The sequence below is a fragment of the Gastrolobium bilobum genome, unplaced genomic scaffold, assembly GCF_033153095.1.
Source record: "Gastrolobium bilobum isolate Gb01-03AN ecotype WA unplaced genomic scaffold, APGP_CSIRO_Gbil_v1 utg41381, whole genome shotgun sequence".
NCBI classification, from domain to species: Eukaryota; Viridiplantae; Streptophyta; class Magnoliopsida; order Fabales; family Fabaceae; genus Gastrolobium; species Gastrolobium bilobum.
Window position 1 is genome coordinate 116,181 of NW_026897250.1, and position 21,278 is coordinate 137,458.

The 21,278-nt window shown below is 36.3% G+C and overlaps 1 protein-coding gene across 1 annotated transcript; it reads right to left on the bottom strand.

The window, feature by feature from the left end:
• Positions 1-269: 269 nt before the first annotated feature.
• On the bottom strand, positions 270-19,366 carry LOC133305227 (uncharacterized). Its single transcript, XM_061505384.1, has 6 exons — positions 19,142-19,366; positions 11,658-11,802; positions 10,743-11,003; positions 7,492-7,573; positions 6,938-7,134; positions 270-619 (listed from the first exon to the last, which is right to left on the bottom strand). The coding sequence occupies exons 1-6, from the start codon at positions 19,300-19,302 to the stop codon at positions 368-370; spliced, it is 1,098 nt and encodes a 365-aa protein (XP_061361368.1). The 5' UTR covers positions 19,303-19,366; the 3' UTR covers positions 270-367.
• Positions 19,367-21,278: the final 1,912 nt, after the last annotated feature.

Here is a 21,278-nt window from a genome sequence, read left to right on the forward strand (position 1 = left end):
CTCATGTTACATAAGAGAAGCTAATTTTCTAGACACACAAAAGAGAGGTGAGTCCCACTTTAATTTTTTTTTCTCCTCTTATCTGTGGGCCACACTTGTAATTTTGTTTCTATTACATGAGATAATTTTTTTCTTACAACATAAGAAAATTTCCAACGACAAATTAATATAATAATATTTCTCTTTTTTAATGATAAACTAAAGCCACTTTCATGTCATTTTTGGTTATTTCTTATATAAAATTAATTTTACTTTACAGTATTTAAACAAAAGTAATAATTACCTTTAAAATATCATTGCTGAACAAATTAATCATTACAAAATTATTTCTTAAATAAGTTCTTCAAAAACCTAAATCAAGCAGATCCTAAGTTGATCTAGCATCACGTTTACTAAGCTTTGTTAAGATGTATGCCATGGCAACTTTAGCACCTAGGCTAGAGTGACCGCGAGACAGGCATATTGCACCCCCTAGAAGCAGCAAACTTTTGGCTAGCAGCTTTCTTGATGACCTTCTCGAGATCATACGCACTTGAGATTCATCTGTAACTTGATCATGGGGGGTCGTAGGATATGCAGGAGATATGTTGTTCTTAATAGGGTCCAAGCAAGCCGGTACCTACACACGAGATCGTTAGCCTCACGGCCAAAACAGTCAAGCAGGATCAGCCCACAACTAAAAGAAATGAAGACCTATTCGGATCTAAGTGGGGAATTGAGAAATGACCGGAGAGATCGAAACCCTCACCCTCAACTTCACAGCCCCTAGTGATCATAAAAGTGCCATTAAACTACAGGATCATTACTGGCTAGTTCTACATTTTGAATGAATTTCAGTCACGACTTTTCAGATAGATACTAGCTATTACTTTAGCCAAGAATGATTCACATTAAATGCTTAAGATCAAAATGGCCTATTCCCATACAACATGATATGATCTTGTCTGCAAGAAGAAAAAACCTACATTTTGCTGCAAAACCCTATGGAAATTTTGAAATGGTATATTTTCTGCTTGTTTATTCATGTACAAAAAATTACAATATATATACTAATATTGATATAAAAGTCAAGAGTTGTTGTTGGTGGCTCAACCACCAACATTCCCCCTCAAGTTGGTGAAGGAATATTTTCATTCCGGGCTTGCTACTGAGGTTCTGGGTAAGACATCGGAATTAGAATTACAATCATTCAAAAGAAGAATTTTATAATGTCAAGCTCATAAATAAAGGATATAGTGTCTTCAATACTTACCGTTGGTTGTTATTGTTGGATCAATTTGGGATTTCTCCTCCTTTGATGTACCAATTTGGGTGTACCATCCTTCCGTTGATTGATAATACATGTTACTGGTGAGGTACCAGGTAGAGTTGCCAATTCCTACTTGCCATGAAGAGTAGACACGAACTCTAGGGTTGACTCGGGCACAGAAAAGTAGGTCTCAGACATGAAAGACTCAGATGAAACCTCCAAAATGCTCTCTCTCGGAAGGTGAGGACAAGAAAAGAAAGACTAGTCGTCAAGAAGACACACTTAACAGCCTTTGGGTCAAGTTTGCTACGGTATTGTTTATGAACATGAACATAGGCAACACACTTAAAGACTTTAGATGGAAGACCTTGTATAATAGGAATGGATTAAAAAAAAAGGTTATTAGGTGTATAGGACTTACTTGCTAAGGATACAAGGTAATCAATTAATAAAATTTGTTGCAGTTAAAACAACTTCCTCCAATAAGAGCTAGGAACAAATATCTGGAATAGTAATGCTCGGGTCTTTTTCACTAGGTGACAAATTTTCCATTCGGCAACCTCTATCTATTGAGAGGTGTCAATACATATAAGTTTATGAATCAGACCATTGTCCTTAACGAATTGTGAGAGAGGCTGGTTGACGTACCATTACTTGAATAGAATTTTTGATATTTTTTCCCCCAAATTGTTTTCATCAGAAAAATCAAGGATACTTGATATAGTCATCAATAAAAGATACAAATCAATTAACACCAGAGACATTAGCCACTTTTGAAGGTCCCCAAACATCAAAGTGAATAAAATTAGACAGTTCAACACATTTTATTGAGCTTAGAGGAAAAGATACATGGTGGGGTTTAGCAAACATGGTGGGGTTTAGCAAACGCACAAACATCATACTAAAATGACTCAACAGATGCATACAAACATAAAGATGGAATTATAGTTCTAAGAAGACTAAAAAGAGGATGTCCAAAATGCTTTGGTGAGCCAAATGGCAGAGGTAAAAGCCTTGCGAGTGAACTTATGACATAACATCAATACACAACGAGTAGAAAAGATGTCACAACACAATTTAAATCTTTGCTAAGTTTATGAGCGGAGAAAACATTAGTAGAGAGTTTTATAACATGAAGCACATTTGTCGGGCATAAGGAGGGTTGGAGTTGAATGTTTGCAAAACCTACAATTGATGTATGAGACGGCGACTACAATATGACAACAGAGGTGGGTTAATAAGACAAAAAGTCGTTATCAGTTAGGTCATATGGTCAGGTGTGCTAGTGTCTAAAAGCCCATTATTCATTAAGATCAATGCAAGATGCAGTTAAAAGATTAAGAGCAGGTGTTCTTATCGATCATAGCAAGAGAGCAAATCCCATAGGTCTTGCTTTGGGAATCCATAAGGTTCATGAGTCACTCCAACTCATCTTTGCAGAAAGCATGAATTTCATAAGGCCTAGTTGAATAATGAGAAAGAAAGAAGGATATGTCCGAACCCGTGTGTCTATAACACAACGAAAGATCTTATAACTAAATAAAATAGTTACAAGGTTGTATTTTCACCTACGTGGGACATTATTCTCCATAACTCACCACATTATTTATATTATTTACAACACCCTCCTCAGGATGGAGCATATAAATCATATGCACCAAGCTAGTTTCATACATAATTTATTTGAGAACCCCTTGAAGACCTAGTGAAGACATCAGCTAGTTGGTCATTTCATTAAAATGCAAAATGAGCAGTGCAAAATTGGAGAGAAATCACTACAAACGAACTTTGAAGGGGACAAAATGAACGATGCTGGACAAATCCAATGACAGAGGAGGTCGGAGCCTGCGAGCGTGGACGATGGAGAAAAGGTCAGAGAATAGCCTGCAAGTGTAGTCAGACGCGAATGCAAATGGGTGCAACATAGAGAACAAATCACACACGTGTGGCTGTATCTGGACCTGAGACCTGAACGACTAGTCTTGTCCCTAAGGCACTATTTGGATCCATCGGTTATCGGTTGGAAACTCACTTGAAAAGACAATGATTGGTGATTGGTGATTGGTTCGATGACGGCTGAGACAGTTGCTGGAGGCCGGGACAGTTATTGGCGACTGGGAACAATGCTAGAGGGATTTGCAGCAAAAGACACCAAAAACTAGATGGAAAATGTAACATCCCGAGCGCTGATGAGAGCAGGGAGTGATCGCCGGTGCGCAAGGGCACAGACAAGGAGCGACTATTGGCAGGCTTCTAGCAGCGAGGGTACATGAATAAAACGAATCAACACCCGAAAGAGAGGGATTCCAGAGACTGTGCTAGTATGAGACTGCACAGTTGGGGATAACTTATAAAAATTAATTGGTACTATCTATACTAACAAGATGCATCTACTTTTCGATAGCCAGGAACGGAAGAACTCCATAGTTAAGCGTGCTTAACTTGGAACAATTCTGGGATGGGTGACCTCCTGGTAAGTTTTCCCAAGAAGTGTGCCAGTACAAAGCACGCTGAAAAGTCTCGTGTTAGTGTTGTGAGGACAGTCATTAATTCATGCAAGCGGCCGGGCATTACAAGTGGTATCAGAGCAGGCCTCTCTTCCAGTATGGTGTGGATCGAGGACAAACCAGGCAGAAGCTGGTGGGCATGTAACATCCCGGGCATTGACGAGGGCAGGGAGTGATCGCCGGTGCGCAAGGGCATGGTGCACAAGGGCACAGACAAGAAGCGGCTCCTGGCAGGCTTCCACCGGCGGGTGTACATGAATGAATCAAATCAACACCCGAAAGAGAGAGATTCCAAAGACTGTGTTGGCATGAGACTGCACAGTTGGGGATAACTTATAAGAATTAATTAGTACTACCTATACTAACAATATGTATCTACTTTTCGGTAGCCCAGAACGGAAGAACTCCATAGTTAAGCGTGCTTAACTTGGAGCAATTCTAGAATGGGTGACCTCCTAGGAAGTTTTTCCAGGAAGTGTGAGTGAGAACAAAACACGCTGAAAGGTCTCGGGTTAGTCTGTGGGAACGGTCATTGATCCTTGCAAGTTGCCGAGCGTTACAGAAAACAGTTTACGAAAAAAAAATATTAACGGTGGACAGTGAGTCCACCAAGCAGGCACATATTAGGATTAGGGTTACCTCTTGTCTATCTCTCAAATTCTTGATCAATGGTGAAACAATATCACAATATTTGTTCAATAAGATACCGAAGTGGATGATTGACTCATTCCATACTAGAAAGAATCGAAGGAAATCTTTTGATAACACGGATTCCTATTTCTCAATGATATCCCACGATCAAGACAATTAGCTGAATCCTATGAAATCATTTCATAGAAGTTCATTGATATCCTCCTTTTACAAAGAAAATAAAATTCGATTCTTGAATAATCGATATCACTTTTGCTTCTATTGTAACAATAGATTCCCTTTTTATATGGAAAATGTTCCAATGGGAGCAAGAATTTCCAGGAACATTTGGAACATTTCATTTATGAGCAAAATAGCCATTTTCAAGTAGTGTTCAATCGATTACATATTAATCAATATTCAATTGATTGTTCTGAGGTTATCGACAAAAAAGATTTATCTAAGTCACTTTGTTTCTTTTTGTCCAAGTTACTTCTTTTTTTGTCCATATTTCTTTTCTTTTTGTCTAACTCACTTCCTTTTTTCTTTGTGAGTTACCCTGTTGAATAATGTAAAAGCCAGAAGCATATGTTGGAATCCATGTGTCTATAGCACAATGGAAGATCCATTATATAACTAAATCAAATAATTATAAGGTTGTCTTCCACCTATATGGCACTTTATTCCCCACTTCTTACTACACTATTTACAATGTTTACAACAACCCCATTAGAAGCCTCACTGAGAGTGGTTGAGCTTGGGAAGTCAAATAAGGTTGGCCTCTCTGGATACCTTTGAATCCACTTGTTTTGTCAAGTACTTGTTCCTTTCCATGAAGATGAAAACAAGTAACCTTAATGTGACCATATTTCTTACGGTGGTTGCACCATCGTCTATCTCTGTTAAGTCTAAAGAGGTGGATGATTAATCATGTCTAGTAGACTTGGCTTTTGTCACGACAAACCAATCAGTGAATTTGGCATCTAGCATGGCTTCCCGATGGTTCTCTTTCCCTTAAATAGTATAAAACACTTAAGAAAGGGTAGGTAGCTTTTCCATTCCTAGAATTTGAACCCTAATAGGGTCATACTTAGGTGGACTAGGTGGCAACATCCTTGCTACACTTCGTTTTAGGATAGTACTAGTCCAACTCGATCCACAAGCCATTAAGAAAACCACAATGGCTAATCACAAAAAAGGAGCTCTGTTTGGTAGAGAAATCTTAATTTTCAATTTGAAATAGGTGGCAATGTTTTGTTTCATGGAATAAGTCTTCTGGAGGACATACCAAATATCTTAAGTAATGGGTAAGGACTGAGTTAGGTCATGAAAAACGAGTCTTCATCATCCTATTCATCAAATTTGGGGTCTTTCTTATCTAGGGCTAGCCTTTATATATGATTTAAATACCATTTCCCTTTAAGGGTAGTTTGAATGATCTAGGACCACTGTAAATAATTTTCTAGTGAGGCAGTAGGTCACATGTGGAATCAAGAAGTCGTTAGAGTGAGTGACATGGTCATTATAGACTAAAAAATGGGCTATGTGGTTTAGCTAGTTTTTGGGTCACACATGGCGACCAAAGGCAAACTGGGTAGTTGGGCCGTGGAGGAGATGAGAAAGCGTGCGTTAAGGTGATGCTGGGTTCCCCGACCGAGGGTAGATTTAGGGAGAGGAGATCACAACAAGCTGTCTGGAAGTGATAGTGAGGGCAAGGTTGGTCAGACGCAACTACATGTGTAAAAATAATGGTGGTGTGTTGATCTAACATGCAGAGAAAGTGAACGTGTGTGGAATGGTAAATGGTAGCACGTTTCCAAGGAACAAACAACCTTTGCACAGTAGTTTTGTTCTGGGCTTCAAGGTTGAGGGTGAGGAATTCTAAGAAATTCATCGGCGATGCAAGTGCAATGAAAGGGCGAACTAATAGGCACTCGTCTGCTACGAAAGTTTCCTGGGTAAGCTACAATGAAGGTGTCCGTCTCAAGGCGATGAAGGCATTGCGTGAAACCAAAGTCTCCAGGTTTGGGAGGTTGGATACCAAGTTGATACTTGAAATTCTGAATCTGAATAGTTTTTTACTTGTTTATTAATGTACAAATATTTACAATGCATAAACAAATGTTAGTACAAAATTTAAGAGTTGTTGGTGGTGGTTCAACCATCTTTTGATTTATTACACATGGTAGTTTTGTATTTACAACAAATCTTGAACATTGCCACTATCCAAAAACTCAATTTAACTCGTGAGAAAACATGCTTTTTCATCATCTCACAAATAAGTGCTGGGTTTTATGAATCCTCATTTTTGTCCTGCCTATAGTTGATTTCTACTATTAAACCATCAGGAGGAATCTATCACATTATAGAAGTTGATTGATAGGTTATATTGTTATAACTAGTCATCAGGAATATTTCATTTTGACGTCTACCACAAACCTGCCTCAAGCAACATTCCCTAATTATAACCCCAGGCACCAATGTGAGAAAACCGGACAGTTTAAACTAGGAAATGCATTAAATGATGGTATTTGAAACTAACAACACTAACCTTCTGCATTAAATTGATTGAAGTGGCAACTGAACTTGGTAAATGATAGCTTATAACAGAGTATCTTCTAAGTGCATTATCCATCTTGCATACATAATTCCATATGCCCTTAGAAAAAGCCAGCTTTGCCATCTCCATATTCAAACCAGCATCTTCTTGATGAAACATTGTGATCTCACAGGCATTTCTACCAGGGACTATAATTACATAAACGCCAATCATAAAACCGTCATTTTATAGGTAAAAATCAGTCACTCATTATTCAAAAACAATGAAATATATATTAAAAGGGAGCACAAGTATATCACTGGCTGCAATGAAAGATTTTCAACAGTTTCAAACTCCAAACAAATCTGTGGACATAGAAATAGGTCATCACAGTATATCATTCAATTTAGAATATTTTATGAAGAAATGGCATGTGGAGTTAAGAGATTTCAACCATTTTTGGGAGGATAAGAAATAATAACATTAAAAAAGGAAAATTTGAGGTTTTGTCTTCCCACAAAGTTTCATTGTTTAATAAAAAAACTTAAATAAGCCAAGAAACCTACTTTCTCTTATTCGCCAGCCAGATCTAAAATACTCAACACGTACATATTTTCTCTGCCGCGGTGCCAAAGGATGCTCGCATTCCTAACAAAGTTCATAACCAAAATTGGAAAGAAGAAAATGATCAAGTAATCATTGCATAAAAAAGAGAAAGCTAGTAAGAAATCTCATAATCATCACGTTCATCCACAAATAAAGGTTGTATTTTCTATTGATTTTCAATATGATCTGTCACTTTATTTCCCTTTAAAATATCACTAACAAAAAGAAAATGTTTAAAATAGGAACCTGCCTATTATCTAAATATACAAACACCATCTGAATAATATTATGAGGAAGGTTATGAACATATAGGTTAAAGGAATGGAAATATAGGGCTGCTTCACACATACAGAACAATTTGCCAATATCAACCAAAATATGTATGAAGGTCATGCTATTGTTAAGAGCTTTTATCTAAATATGTATAGAATGAGAAATTAGAATGATATGATGAACAAATATTTTTGTACAGTGTACAAACACCAAACAAATAAATCTCCAACAGAAAACAGTGAAAAAATTGATAATTACTAGTGGATGGTATTGCATGCAAACAACAGTGTTAGTTGGTCCACCCTGTCAGATTAGATGGAGGACCTTCATTGGAGGTGCAGGTAGAAACTATTGAGGCATCTCTCGAACGTCTCTCTTAAGAAACCTGCAAGAATTCTCGACACATGGGAGGGCTCAATGATATGAAATTACTTTTGCAAGGGTGGATGCACCGCAATGGCCACCATAGTGCTAGTGAGGGAAAAATTGGTGAAGGAAATTACACTAAAAGAGATGGATCTAGTACAAGCATAATGGTTGATCAGACTTGGACTCAAAAGATTGAACTTTTGTCCTTTAATGGCTCAGACCCCTTGGGGTGGATTGCCAAGGCAGAGAATTTCTTCAAAATTCATAAAATATCAGCAATGGAGAGGGGTTCAATTGGCACTTGTAAGCATGGAAGGAGGCGCTGTCCATTGGTTTCGATACCAACGCAAAAAAGTACTAAATTTGGACTGGGAAGGTCTCTTGGTCGCCATTATATGGCGTTTTGGGGAAAGATCCCAAGGCAATATATATGAATGTATGTCCACCCTTAGGAAAAATGGAATGGTTGAAGATTACCTTTTGGAATTTGAATCCTTGGTGGCTAAGGCAACTAATGTTAGCAAGGCCCACACTCCATACTATTTCTTGGGAGGACACAGGGCTGAGATTCAAAGCCTTGAGTGGACCCATGACCCATCAGAGGTGATTCAGATGATGAACTTTGCACGCAATGTGGAAAACGAACTTAGGATCTTGGGCATTTTCGACACTTTGGGTCGCATGCATGGGATGGGAACACGCGTGTATGAAGGGAGTAATGGATAAAATAGGGGAAACACGGGAGGTTTTGGCTTAACCTATTCTATGGCCCATTTTGTGATAAACGGGGATAGTACTCCCATGGAGGTTTCAACACATCTAGGCCTGCCAAGCCCAATGCACAGAGAAGTTTTAGTGGGAATCATTCACAAGCGTGGTCCAACTCAAAATGAGGAGGGGGAAAGACTCAATCAAACCCTAACCAAAGGGTCATCTAACGTTGCACCCTCACTGCCTAACTCTTTGGGATTTGCTGGTGGGACTCGTACCCGTGAGGCGAGACAAGTGTCATATGACGAGTTCATGAAGAGACACAAAGAAGGGAAATGCTTCCAATATGGCTTGTCGTACAGTCCCAAACACCTTTGCGCAGAAAAGTCTCTACGACTCCCCACCCTAAGCAAAGGCGACTTCGGCGATGGTGATCACGAAGGATTTGGGTCGTCTGCAAAGCAGACTTTAAACGGTAGGATCTCTCCTTATCTTCATCGGAGGTCTCACTTCTTCAAAGACCATGAAGTTGAAGGGTACAATACAGGGAGAGACAGTGCTAGCATTAATAGAGATTGGGGCCAGCCATAACTTTGTGGGACAAAGGTTAGTACAACGTTTAAATTTGCCTTTAACTTGTACTTCGTTTTTCAAGTTCGTACAGGTGATGGTCAGAAAAAAGCATCTCAGGGCTGTTTTACTGGATTAAATGTCCAACTGGGTTTTTGGACGTTTAGGGAGATTTCTTTGTCTTTGAACTTGGAGAGATAGATGTTATATTGGGGGTGGCATTGAGAGAAACCCTTGGCGAAGTAACAGTCAATTGTCTTATCTTAAGCATGACTTTCATGCACCAAGGAGAGCATGTTCAGGTTCTGGGGAACCGCTCTTTTTCTCAATCTCTCATCTCTTCAAAGGCACAATCCAAAACCGTAGGAGTTGAGGAGGCGCCCATGGTGCTTGTTCTATCATCTCTGGATTACTCAGAAAAGTGAGAGAGCCTTTCCATCAACATAGAACTTTCACAGCGGCACAGAAAATTGCTGGAATTATGATGAGGGTTTACAATGGTTTTCTCAACCTCAACCAAACTACTTTCCTACAAAACCATAAACCATAAAATTTTGTTAAAGGAGGGCATAGATCCCATAAATGTATGCCTGTGTGCAAGCACTCACACAAGCAAATGGGAGAAATAGAAATGCAACCATGCAGGTAACAAGGATGTTATCCTCAGGCATCATTCGGGCCAACAATGGGCATTTCTCCAATCCAGTGATACTAATGAAGAAGAAGGTTGATAGTTAGTGACTTTGCGTTGCCTACTGGGGTATAAATAAGGCTAAAATTGCAGACAAATTCTCAATTCTTGTGATTGAAGAACTTCTAGAAGAGCTAGAGGGAGCAAATTATTTCTCTAAGATTGATTTGAAGGCAAGGTTTAATCAGATCAGAATGGCGGAGTAAGATATCCCTAAGGCACCTTTTAAGACACACCAGGGGCATTTCGAATACCTAGTGATGCCTTTTGGCCTCACAAATGCCCCAACAACATTTTAGTGCACAATGAACATGTCCTTTCTTCACAGATTCATCCTAGTATTTTTTGACGACATCCTAGTGTATATCAAGATCTGGGATGTGCACATGGAACGTCTAGAGAAGGTGTTGTACACCATAAAGCAAGTTCAGTTTTTTGCAAATGGGAAGAAGTGCAATTTTGGGATGAAGACAATCGATTATTTAGGACATATAGTTTTCCAAAGAGAAGGTGGCCATGGATCCAATGTGCATAATTCTAATCAGTAGTTAAAAGCGATATTTATATGATTATATGCAAAACGATTTGGTGTATTACCTTCATGAAACAATAGAAAGTTTTGTCCCTCCCCTCCCACAATTTCCAAGCTAGCACATATTCTCTAGGCCTCAAAAGGGGGAACTTTTTAATTGTACGACCAACTTCAACACCATCAAATTCGTCCACCTGCAGTTGATTATGCTCAACCACTGTTTTATCCCACTGCTTTCTGTAATCATTGTCCATGTAGAAGTTTCTTAGCATCTCAGACGAAATATCACGGAACATAGTCACACTCAAATATCTCAGAGGACCATTCTGCAACATCAATTGAGAAACAAGTATATACTTTATAGATCATTTTCAAAACCATTCTGCTATGATGTGTACAGAAGTTACAAAATTAGAAGCTATCAAAATTAAGATCACACACTAGAAGGACTGACCAAGAGCTAGATGTAACCACCTAACATTATTAATTATGTCAATTAACAGAAAAAAAATGACTTGTAGATAACCACCTGACATTATTAATTGTTAGAGCAGAATTTAACACAATCTTCTTGGAGAGTTTAACTGACCCTATCCCTGCAATTTGGGAAAAACTTCCATCGCGCTATTTTGACACAATAAATCCCATATTAATTATGTCAATTAACAGAAAAAAAAAGACTTGTGTATGAAAGAGACAATCAACTAAAAATTACTACTTTTCTGTAACTTGGACATGATAAGTTGCTAATGAACTATGAAAGAATATGCTGATTAGAGGACAAAGTGCACCACATTGTGCGAGAAAGAAAAAGGGGAAACACAGTGAGATGTTTTATTCATCATATAACAATTAAAGCTTCCAAAACTTCAGACAACAGACACACAGCATTTAAGAAAGCAACATGTTATTATAATTCTACAAAAAGCTGAGTTCACATTCCAAGAATAACCATGATCAATTCAAGTGTCTGCAGTAACCTTAGGCTTGCAGCATTTCGCATTGTATATTAGATGCTGATTTCTTTTATCGATAACATCCTCCCATCTATCAATCTCGTTGAGCTTCTCATCCAAAATCTCCATCAAAAACTTCAAATCTGAATCTGTCACAAAATTTAAGGTTCTGCAAAAGTAAAAAATAAAAATAAATAATAACTTCCACATTGTCAAATCAACTTATTATGCTCCTAAATCAATGCTGGTTACTGACAGCAAAGACACAGCTATGAATATGATCCAAAGTATTTGGGTGTTTGGGGGTGTATGTTAAAACTGAAATTTAGTCCTAAAATTCTTTCATCAAAATCAACATCACTTTAGTCCTAATTAGTGATAAAAAATCAAGCACTAAATTTGTATGCTTGAAAAAATTTCATTTTAAGTTCTGAACTGAATGTGTATTAAAGGAAACTATTTGCATGTTATGAACCAAATCATATATTAAAAGTAAAGTATTATCATTTCATTACTAACAAAAAGAATATTAAAAAAAATATTGATTTTTCAATTTCTCTATGTTTTTATTTTATTTATTATTATTATATACACTATTTTTTATTATTTACTTTTCCTTCTGCTTTTACCGTCATATGAATGAGTGCATCCACCACCGATCCCAACAAATTTGGGATAAGCGTGTTATTGTTGTATTTAAATAATGAAATCTTAGCGGCTAAATTTATTAAACACCTTCCATGAGTTAAATGTTTTCGGTACTTCACTTAATTTCATTCTTGGCATGTGTTAAACAAAACACCAAAACATTTTCGGCACTGAAACATTTTATGTCAGTACTAAATTGAGTTTTCAAACAACCCCTTAATTAAAATTCCTAAAAGTTGCAAGAAAATAAAGGCTATGAAATATTGTTGGGATATTCAAGTGTGACGGATTCCCACATTTGTTGGTAATGTGCTAAATAAAGTTAATATAAGTGGGAGGATCCATGAACACAATGCCTTATGGTTTTGGGTTAAGACATGGTGCCGGACCTAATTGCTACAGTTGGCGTAGCTTAGCCTATTGGTAGTCGTCCTCCACCATTTGCTCCTCCTGCCCGCCTAACAGTAGTATTTTTTTTTTACATACACTTAGAAGGAGTAACTTTACAATGGTATTTTTTTCACATTGAATGATTCCTTACAGCCTCCTAAGCAAACAAATGTATCTAAACTATTGCCCAGGAATTCTAATTAAAGGTTGGAAACCGTTGAAATCTATCAAGCAACCAACCCTCCCCAAAACTTAAGTTGTTAGGTGAAGATAGATGAATGGTTTTACATTTTAAATTTTAGATTGTATTTCCAACATACCCTTACACAAGAACCCATTGAATTTGAAAGGTGGACAATGCATAGATTCATCTAATTGTGCTAAGAAATTTCACAATATTTATTGAAATATGATGGGACTTGATACCCTTTAAGGAAGTATACAAACGTAAAAAAAGAGCCCATAGAGGTGAGAATGAGAATAATAACAATATGGGGACACCTGATGATGAAAAAGTGGAAAAAGGTGAAGAGTTAGTTATTAAAAGAGGCTATGTGACAAGCAATGAATGGGGAAAAACAAATAGGAGATAGTGGAGGTGAGGTGGGGAAAAAAGAACATAAAGAATATAGTTGGTCATAGGGGAAAAAGCAAGGCAGGAAAGAATTATCTTCATATGGAGTGAAGCCACTAATAGGGGTGTTTCAGTAGCTTAGAGGTGTTGCAGAGAATCGTTGGAGCTGTTCTTTTGTGCATAATCATGGTCATAAGGATTGTGTATTTTTTTTTTAGCTTTAAGAAACTCTGTAGTTTCTTCTTTTTTCCAATGTTATAAGTTGTTGGTTATACCAGACTCCATTTCTTTACTGTCTTCAAGTTTCTTGTACCATAATTTTGGTATCAGAGCACTTTTGATCCTTGGGGAGTGCTGAGGTGGAATGAAGAGCTGAAAGATTGGGAGGAAGGGTGATGGGTGTAGAAAAGTCCATTCGGACGTTACAAGAAACAATGTTGGCATACCTTATTCAAGTGGATCAGAGGGAAGGAATGGCCTGAGGGAGAGGGAGGAAGGTGACTTTTCTCATTGTATTTGGGTTTGTTTAGAGTTTTCAGTGTTTTGTTACCTTTATTAATGACTTTTCTCATTGTATTTGGCTTTATTTAATGAAAAATTATTTTGAATTATTTTCTATTTATCACAAATTGTATGCTAAAATTCATAATCAATTTAGTTCTTCTATCGTATTTTGTCTTGTGATAATGCCAAAAAGTATTTATCCTTTGAAGTGGAGTGGCTAAGGCAAAAATAAACATCTAGTTGAAACAATGCACACCCTTTGCTTTTAGGCGGTTGTTATTATTACATCATATTTTCTCATCAATCACATGCCTTCTTCTCTACTTAAGAATGAGGTCCCGCACGGTATCTTTTTTCCTTACACTCATAAGTATCCTCTACTTCCGCATGATTTTGGATGTACCTACTTCGTACATAACTTCGCTCCAGGCAATGACAAACTTACATCCAAAACCTTCACGTCTCTTCCTTCGTTAATCTTGTTTTCAAAAGGATTATCGCTACTCCTCTCTTGACCTCAAGCAGTACATTGTTTCTACTAATGTCACCTTCCTCAATCAAACACCTTTCTCTTGTTCCCCTACTCTAGTGTCATAGGTAAATAATATTCTTCATATTCCCTTTCTTGATTCTTCTGTACCAATTACAAGTGACTCTAGTTTTGAGGATCATCCCCTCCTCACCTATTAGCGTTGTCTGCAACTCTACTTCTGACTACTCACCATCTTCAATAGTCATCATGTCCCTTTTGGCTCCTCCACTAGAGACTACACCAATTGCTAGCCGCAAAGGTATCCACTCTATTCACAACCCTTATCCTCTTTATGCTTTTTTGAGTTATGTCCGACTTTCTTCGTAACATTATATCTTTGTTTCTAATCTTTCGTATGTTTCCATTCCTAAGACCACAGGTGAAGCACTATCCCATCCAGGTTAGCGTCAGAAAATGATTAATGAAATGATTGCTCTCCACTCATATAGTACATGGGATCTTGTGTTAGTATTTGGGTGTCCTAGAGACAATCTTATGATTAAATAAGGACATAGATGTAGACCTTTTTAATATTGTCGCAAATAAATAAAAGCACTCTTTATCTTGTTTCATAATTCTGTCTCGATATTAATGTTAATATATTATGAATAACTTGATAAACCCCGTGAAATAAAATAGGTATCTCTTGAGTATCTGTAATGAGATCACCATGAGGATTCAAGAATACCGGATGTTTATTCCTAATTTTATGTTCCTAGTCTAGAGATGTTGAGAATGGGGTCAGTAATCTCGGGTAAGACTAGCACGACTTATCTACTTGTATATGGATACAAGGTATAGACCTCATGTGCTACAGATATGGAGATGTCTTAGCTAAAGTCGTGGGTGGACCTATAAGGGTATAGCTCGCACTGAACAGACCCACAAAGAGACTCTAAGGAACTCTCACAGAGAGTATCATTAGAGTAGTCTCTTTATATTTGGGTATGTCTTTCCTAAGACCAGAAGTTATTACCTAGACTGTGTTCTAGAAGACAGGCTTTGATTGTGCACCTCGTCTGCCTGAAACATGGAGACTCATAGGTATATTGTTGGGCTTGTCCTGAAAGAACACAGGGCTAGGGTGATAAGCTGAAGGAATTCGTCAGATCTCTGTGAGAGATTAGGTTATCTGTAAACCGGAAAAATCGGGATGACATTTATAGGGACTCGGGAATCTATGCATAGTAAAAGAGATCATGAGATGATCTGCCTTTAGAGTCTGTAAATTGAAGATTCCCTATTTCAAATAAAGCTTACCCTAAACCGCAGGGGTTGATACGTTTCCTTACCCTAGGTTTTATGGGAAGGTAACCGAGACGAAAGGAAATATATACGGCAACCAAATATGTGCAATAGGATGATCAAGTCACTAATCTAACTAGTTCTGGGACAACAAAGCATTGCTAGTACTCTGTGTTGTCATTAGATGGGTTGTGGGCTTATTGGGCCCAAACCCATTTATGTCAGTGGCTATGTTGGACCTAATGGGTTACACACTAACACCTAATTGTCTAGATGCTCTAGCATTAATGGTATTGGGCCTAACAATTGTTATTAGCCCAAGAAGTAGTTTGGAACTCCACAGATAGGGTGGAGGGCGCATGGATCTAAGTAATGGGCTTGGATAGTCCAAGACATTACTAATTAATTTAATTAGTTAAATTAATTATCAAATGTTTAAATTTTGAATTTTGAATTTGAAATTTGAAATTTGAATTTTGAAATTCGAATTTTGAATTTTGAATTTGAAATTTAAAATTTGAAATTTGAAATTTGAAATTTGAATTTTGAATTTTAGTTTTGAAATTTGAAATTTGAATTTGAATTTAGAATTTGAATTTGAATTTAAAATTTAAGTGTTTGAAAGTTTGAATTCAAATGTTTGAAATTCGAATTTGAATTGGCTATGAAAAGTTGTTTCATAACAAAAGGATAAGATGAGATCTTGTTGGAACATATCAAGAGGAAATCTTTTGGACATAATCTAAGAAGATTTGGGGTGCTGATTTGGCTGTTGGTTAGTCATCAGAATCAGCTCCAGAAGATACGATCTGTTGGGAGAATATATGAGTGATTTGATTCAAGTTTGAATGCAACTACTCAAATGTATCTGGTCATTATTTAGGCTATATGGGGCGCACCATATAACTGATTATATGATGATTTATGATCAGATATTTGATTAGGTTTTGAACCTAATATATCATAAAGATATGATAGGATGTTGTTGGCAAGATTTGATGAGATTTGATTTGCAACAAATCCTATTCTCTCTCTCTTTGATGGAGCGCCCTTTTGGAAGGGATTTTTATTGATTAAAAATCTGATTTGTTTTTAACAAATAGGCTCCTCTTGTGTGCATCTATATATATGTTCCTTCTAGGGTTTTTAAAAAACCAACCAAGCCATTCTCTTCTCCTCTCCTGCTCCACTTTTGTGAAGTTTTCACATTGAAAGCTTCACTCTTTCAAACACTTTTACCTAGCCTTTCTCTTCACACAGTGTGCGCTTAGCAAGCCTCATTGTAGTGATCACTTGGCGGTTTCACAAGAAGGAGTTCTTGCACCTAGACGCAGTGGGTGGTGTGGATCAACGTTAGAGGGTCTGAACCCTTCAGACCTACCTTGATCATCACGAGTTTTCACGAACAAGGTAACATCATGCTTTCCTAAAGCATGATCTTGAATGCATGTGTGTTCCGCAATGAAAAAATTTTGTTTTTCCCTCCAGCATGCATCGGCCTTCAAGGCCATTTCCAACTTTCATCTTGTTCCTGCTTCTACAAAAAAATCTGATGTCGAATTTCATTAGGTTTTCACTGTCAAAGTTGGTCCTAATGACACTGTTGACCACCTCAAAGCCCGTTTAGTGGTAAAGGGATACACTCAGATTTTTAGGCTCGACTATGGGGACACCTTCTCTTCCGTTGCCAAGATGGCTTCTGTCAGCCTGTTTCTTGCCATTCTTATCGTTCATCACTAGCCTCTTCTTCAGGTTGACATAAAAAATGCTTTCTTACATGGTGATTTGCAAGAAGAAGTGGACTTGCGTTGTTGTGCAAGCTCCAAATCTTTATATGGCTTGAAGCAGTCACCTTGAGCTTGGTTTAGCCATTTTAGTTTAGTTGCTCAAACTTCTAGTTTAGTTTGAAGAGAAGCCAATCACTCTATTTTCTATCAGCATAGTTCTTTTGGTCAGTGCATTTACCTCCTGGTCTATATTAATGACATTATCATCATTATATTAATGACATTATCATCATTGGCAGTGATCAGGTTTGGATTGAACAACTAAAACAATAATTGTTCAGTCAATTTTAGACCAAAGATCATGGCAAGCTTCGTTAGTTCTTAGGCATTGAGATGGTACAATCCTAGCAAGGCATCTCCAACTGCAGAGAAAGTATACCATGGATATCTTGAAGGAGATTAGTATGTTGGGATGCAAGCTTATTAATACACCCATTAACCTTGATGTCAAGCTTTTTCTCGGACAGGGCCCCCCACTAAATTATCTTATTGTAACAAGACCAGACATCTCTTTTGCAGTATATATGGCAAGTCAACTCCTTGATTTTCCTTGTAATTCTGATTGGGATGCAGCTGTTAGAATTCTCAGATATATCAAAGAAGCACTGGGAAAAGGCTTATTATACAAAGATAAGCGGCACACTATGGTTTATGGATACTCAAACGCTAATAAGGCAGGATCTTCTTTAGACTGACGTTCCATTTTAGAGTACTTTGTCCTCTTCGGGGGAAATCTGATTTCTTGAAAAAGTAAGAAACAAATCATGGTAGTCAGATCAAGAGTAGAGGGTGAATACCAAGCAATCGGAACTGCAACCTGCGAACTCATCTGGTTAAAGCAATTGATTACAGTACTAAGTCTATGTGAACAATAGTGATTTTGTGACAATTAAGCCGTGTTGCATATATCCTCTAGCCCGATCTTTCATAAGAGGACTGAACATATTGAAATTGATTGTCATTTTATCAGATAAAAGATTCAATTAGGAGAGATCGAGATAGATTTGTCAACTCCAATGATCAATTTGTAAATGTTTTCACTAAGACTCCTAAGAGTCTCCGGGTTGACTATATTTGTAGCAAGCTTGGTGCCCGTAATATATACGCACCGGCTCGATGAGGAGTATTAGAAAGTATATAATAGAGTATTTAGTTATTGTTAATTAGTCCCACATCATGTAAACAGGACCCACACCCGTGTACTCTATTATTATAAATATAAGCCTTGTGTGATCACATTAGACACAAAGTTCATCAACTTCAAATGTTAGGACCGAAGATCTAAACTTAAGATCTGCTAGTTGTAATGTTATTAGCAAGTAGCAACTTAATGTCTGCTCCAGAGTAGATTTTCTCATAAAAATTGTAAATAATGTGATCTATCCTATCACCTTTTTGGTTGTGTGATGCCAGGTCAAGTTTTTTCTAAATTCTTAACCTCCCACAACCGCTTGCTTTGGAAGACAACATTAAGAAACCCCTTCTTTCAAAGCCATCATTGCTGTTAGCATAGATTTGCTGTATGTAAAAGGCTAGAATAGAAAACCATAAACTCTAAATTTCCAATTTCGGTGGTACTATTCAAAGCCCCAAAGGGCCTCAATTTCACCAGCACTTTTTAGTCACACCAACCAACAAGTGTAAACTAAATTGGATTCTAAACTTGAAGCAAATTCTATCGCCTGTGCACCGAAGAACTTACAACAAAATGAAAATATCAAAACACGGCAACAGCATAATCATAATCGCAGTTTGGGAAGAAAGGAAAAAAATAATTACAGTTCAAATTCAATGAATTTCTTTAATAAATAAAGGACGTCGAGTGAACCTCAATTTTGAATTGACAGAATCGGAGACTAAAAAGGAAGTGGACGGAGATGAGGTGAAGAAAGATCTCCTACGCTGCCAAAGCAATAATATAAGAAACACAAGAGCCACAAGAGTGCACCAACCGCCATAGATGTGAAATACACTCATCATCGTATTCATGTGCTTTCTTCCCTCGTCCGCTCCCCTCTCTCACTTCATGGATAGGCCGTTGTCTCCTCATATTTCCCCCTTTTATCCATTTGTTTATGGTTCGCTATATAAGTTATCAGCACTGAGTGGGGAAAAATTATGATATTTTTGTAATTTTTATTTATTTTAGGATTATAATAGTCTTCATATTTATGATTTTTTAATATTTCAATACCAAAACGACATCGTTTTGAGAATAAATGCAGATAATTTATCTGCATTAACTGCAGAAATATTTTTCACTTTATTTATTTATTTATTTATTGATAAAAGTGTTTGTCATTTTAAATATAAAATGATATAAAGTTATGTCATTTTAAAAGAGAGGGACATAAAAAATATTTTTTATTTAAAATTTAAATTAAAAAAAACTACCAACTTTTTTTCCCATGATTTCAATTCCTTGTGTTTATTTCTCTCTTAAAATAATATAACTTATGTCATTTAAAATGACAAATCAAACCCTTATTTCTTTTCAGCATAAAATATATATAGAAGAAAAATAAAATTTAAAATATATTTTTGTAATTTTACATTTACACTTATTTATTTTTTTGGTAGGTAACGTACATTACACTTATTTTCAATTAAGTTGTAATTATTTTTAATATTGTCCCGGTTGTATGCTTTTGTTATTACGTATTCATACGAAGTTTCTATGATCTCTATACACTAAAAATAATTATCACATATTAAAATATAATATAATTTATAGTTTATATATGACAATTATTTTTATTTTCATTCTTATATTCACTGTCTTATAATTTTAGCTGATAACATTTATAATAGTAATAGACGATAAGATTTTACTTTAAAAAAATTATGCAGAAATGCTAAATTAAAAAATATATAAAAACTAAATTAAGAATAAAATTAACTGCTGATGAAATATATTAAAAAAAAAGTGAGTCACTATTCTTCCTAAATCAATGTTAACAAAAATATAAAGGTTTGATCTACCAAAAAAAAAAATATACAAAGATTTGAATAAATAACTTAAACCCACTTGAGACTTGGTTCAATGAGGATTAATCCGAACCACCTTGAGATTTGGTTCAACGACAATTAACTCCACTGTTACGTGAAAATTACACTCTCCCTCATTTACGTGATTATGGTAAGTAATGATTTATGATAATATTTTCGCTTAATATGTTAAATAAAATTTACTTTTTCAAGTGTGATGACTTTTCAGTATATAAATATTAAAAAAATTATATATATATATATATATATATATATATATATATATATATATATAAAAAAAATTAAATTCATAATTTTGAAGTATTATATATATTATATTTTTTTGAATTATTTATGCATATTTTTATAATTTTAATTATTTATATTTTATATGAATTTAAAAATAAGCATATAATGTGGCTACAGTTCAAAAAATAATTGTTAGCTTAAACAAATATTCTCACTTATCAAAGATTAACCAGAAAAAGTTGAAAAAAAAATTGATTGAGAGAGAGAGAGAGAGAGAGAGAGAGAGAGAGAGAGAGAGAGAGAGAGAGAGAGAGAGAGAGAGAGAGAGAGAGAGAGAGTGGATAACTACTTGGGAATTGAGAAATAATAACAATGCACTATTTTCAACATTACTCTTATTATTGGTTAAATTTTATGAGTGTCTCACTAAACAATTGTGTCAATTGTTGGATCTCCTTTTTTTCGGGGTTTCGCATTTTTAGGATGACCTTACACCTAGATCGATTAGCTTATATACATCTGTGAATGAGCATGAACCCAAGGAATTTCAGTTGGGACACCTAAAGTGCATCTGAGTAGATTGAGGAATATGTTATGAGTTCGGAGTTGTGCAAAGACGGGGAGAGGTCGTCCACGTGGTCTCCAGAATCAGTTGTCTTCATAGTCATGCCATCAATGTAAACTTCAATGATTTTTTCGATATGCTTCTCAAAAACTCTATTCATCAT

Bases quoted from the DNA above. Each gene is read 5' to 3' on its own strand.
- LOC133305227 (XM_061505384.1), bottom strand. From the start codon at position 19,302: ATGAATACGATGATGAGTGTATTTCACATCTATGGCGGTTGGTGCACT. The intron at 11,004-11,657 runs GTTACTGCAGAC...TTGATGTTGCAG, and splicing joins CGAAATGCTGCAAGCCTAAG to AATGGTCCTCTGAGATATTT. The intron at 7,574-10,742 runs GTAATACACCAA...GAACTTTGTTAG, and splicing joins CTTTCTATTGTTTCATGAAG to GAATGCGAGCATCCTTTGGC.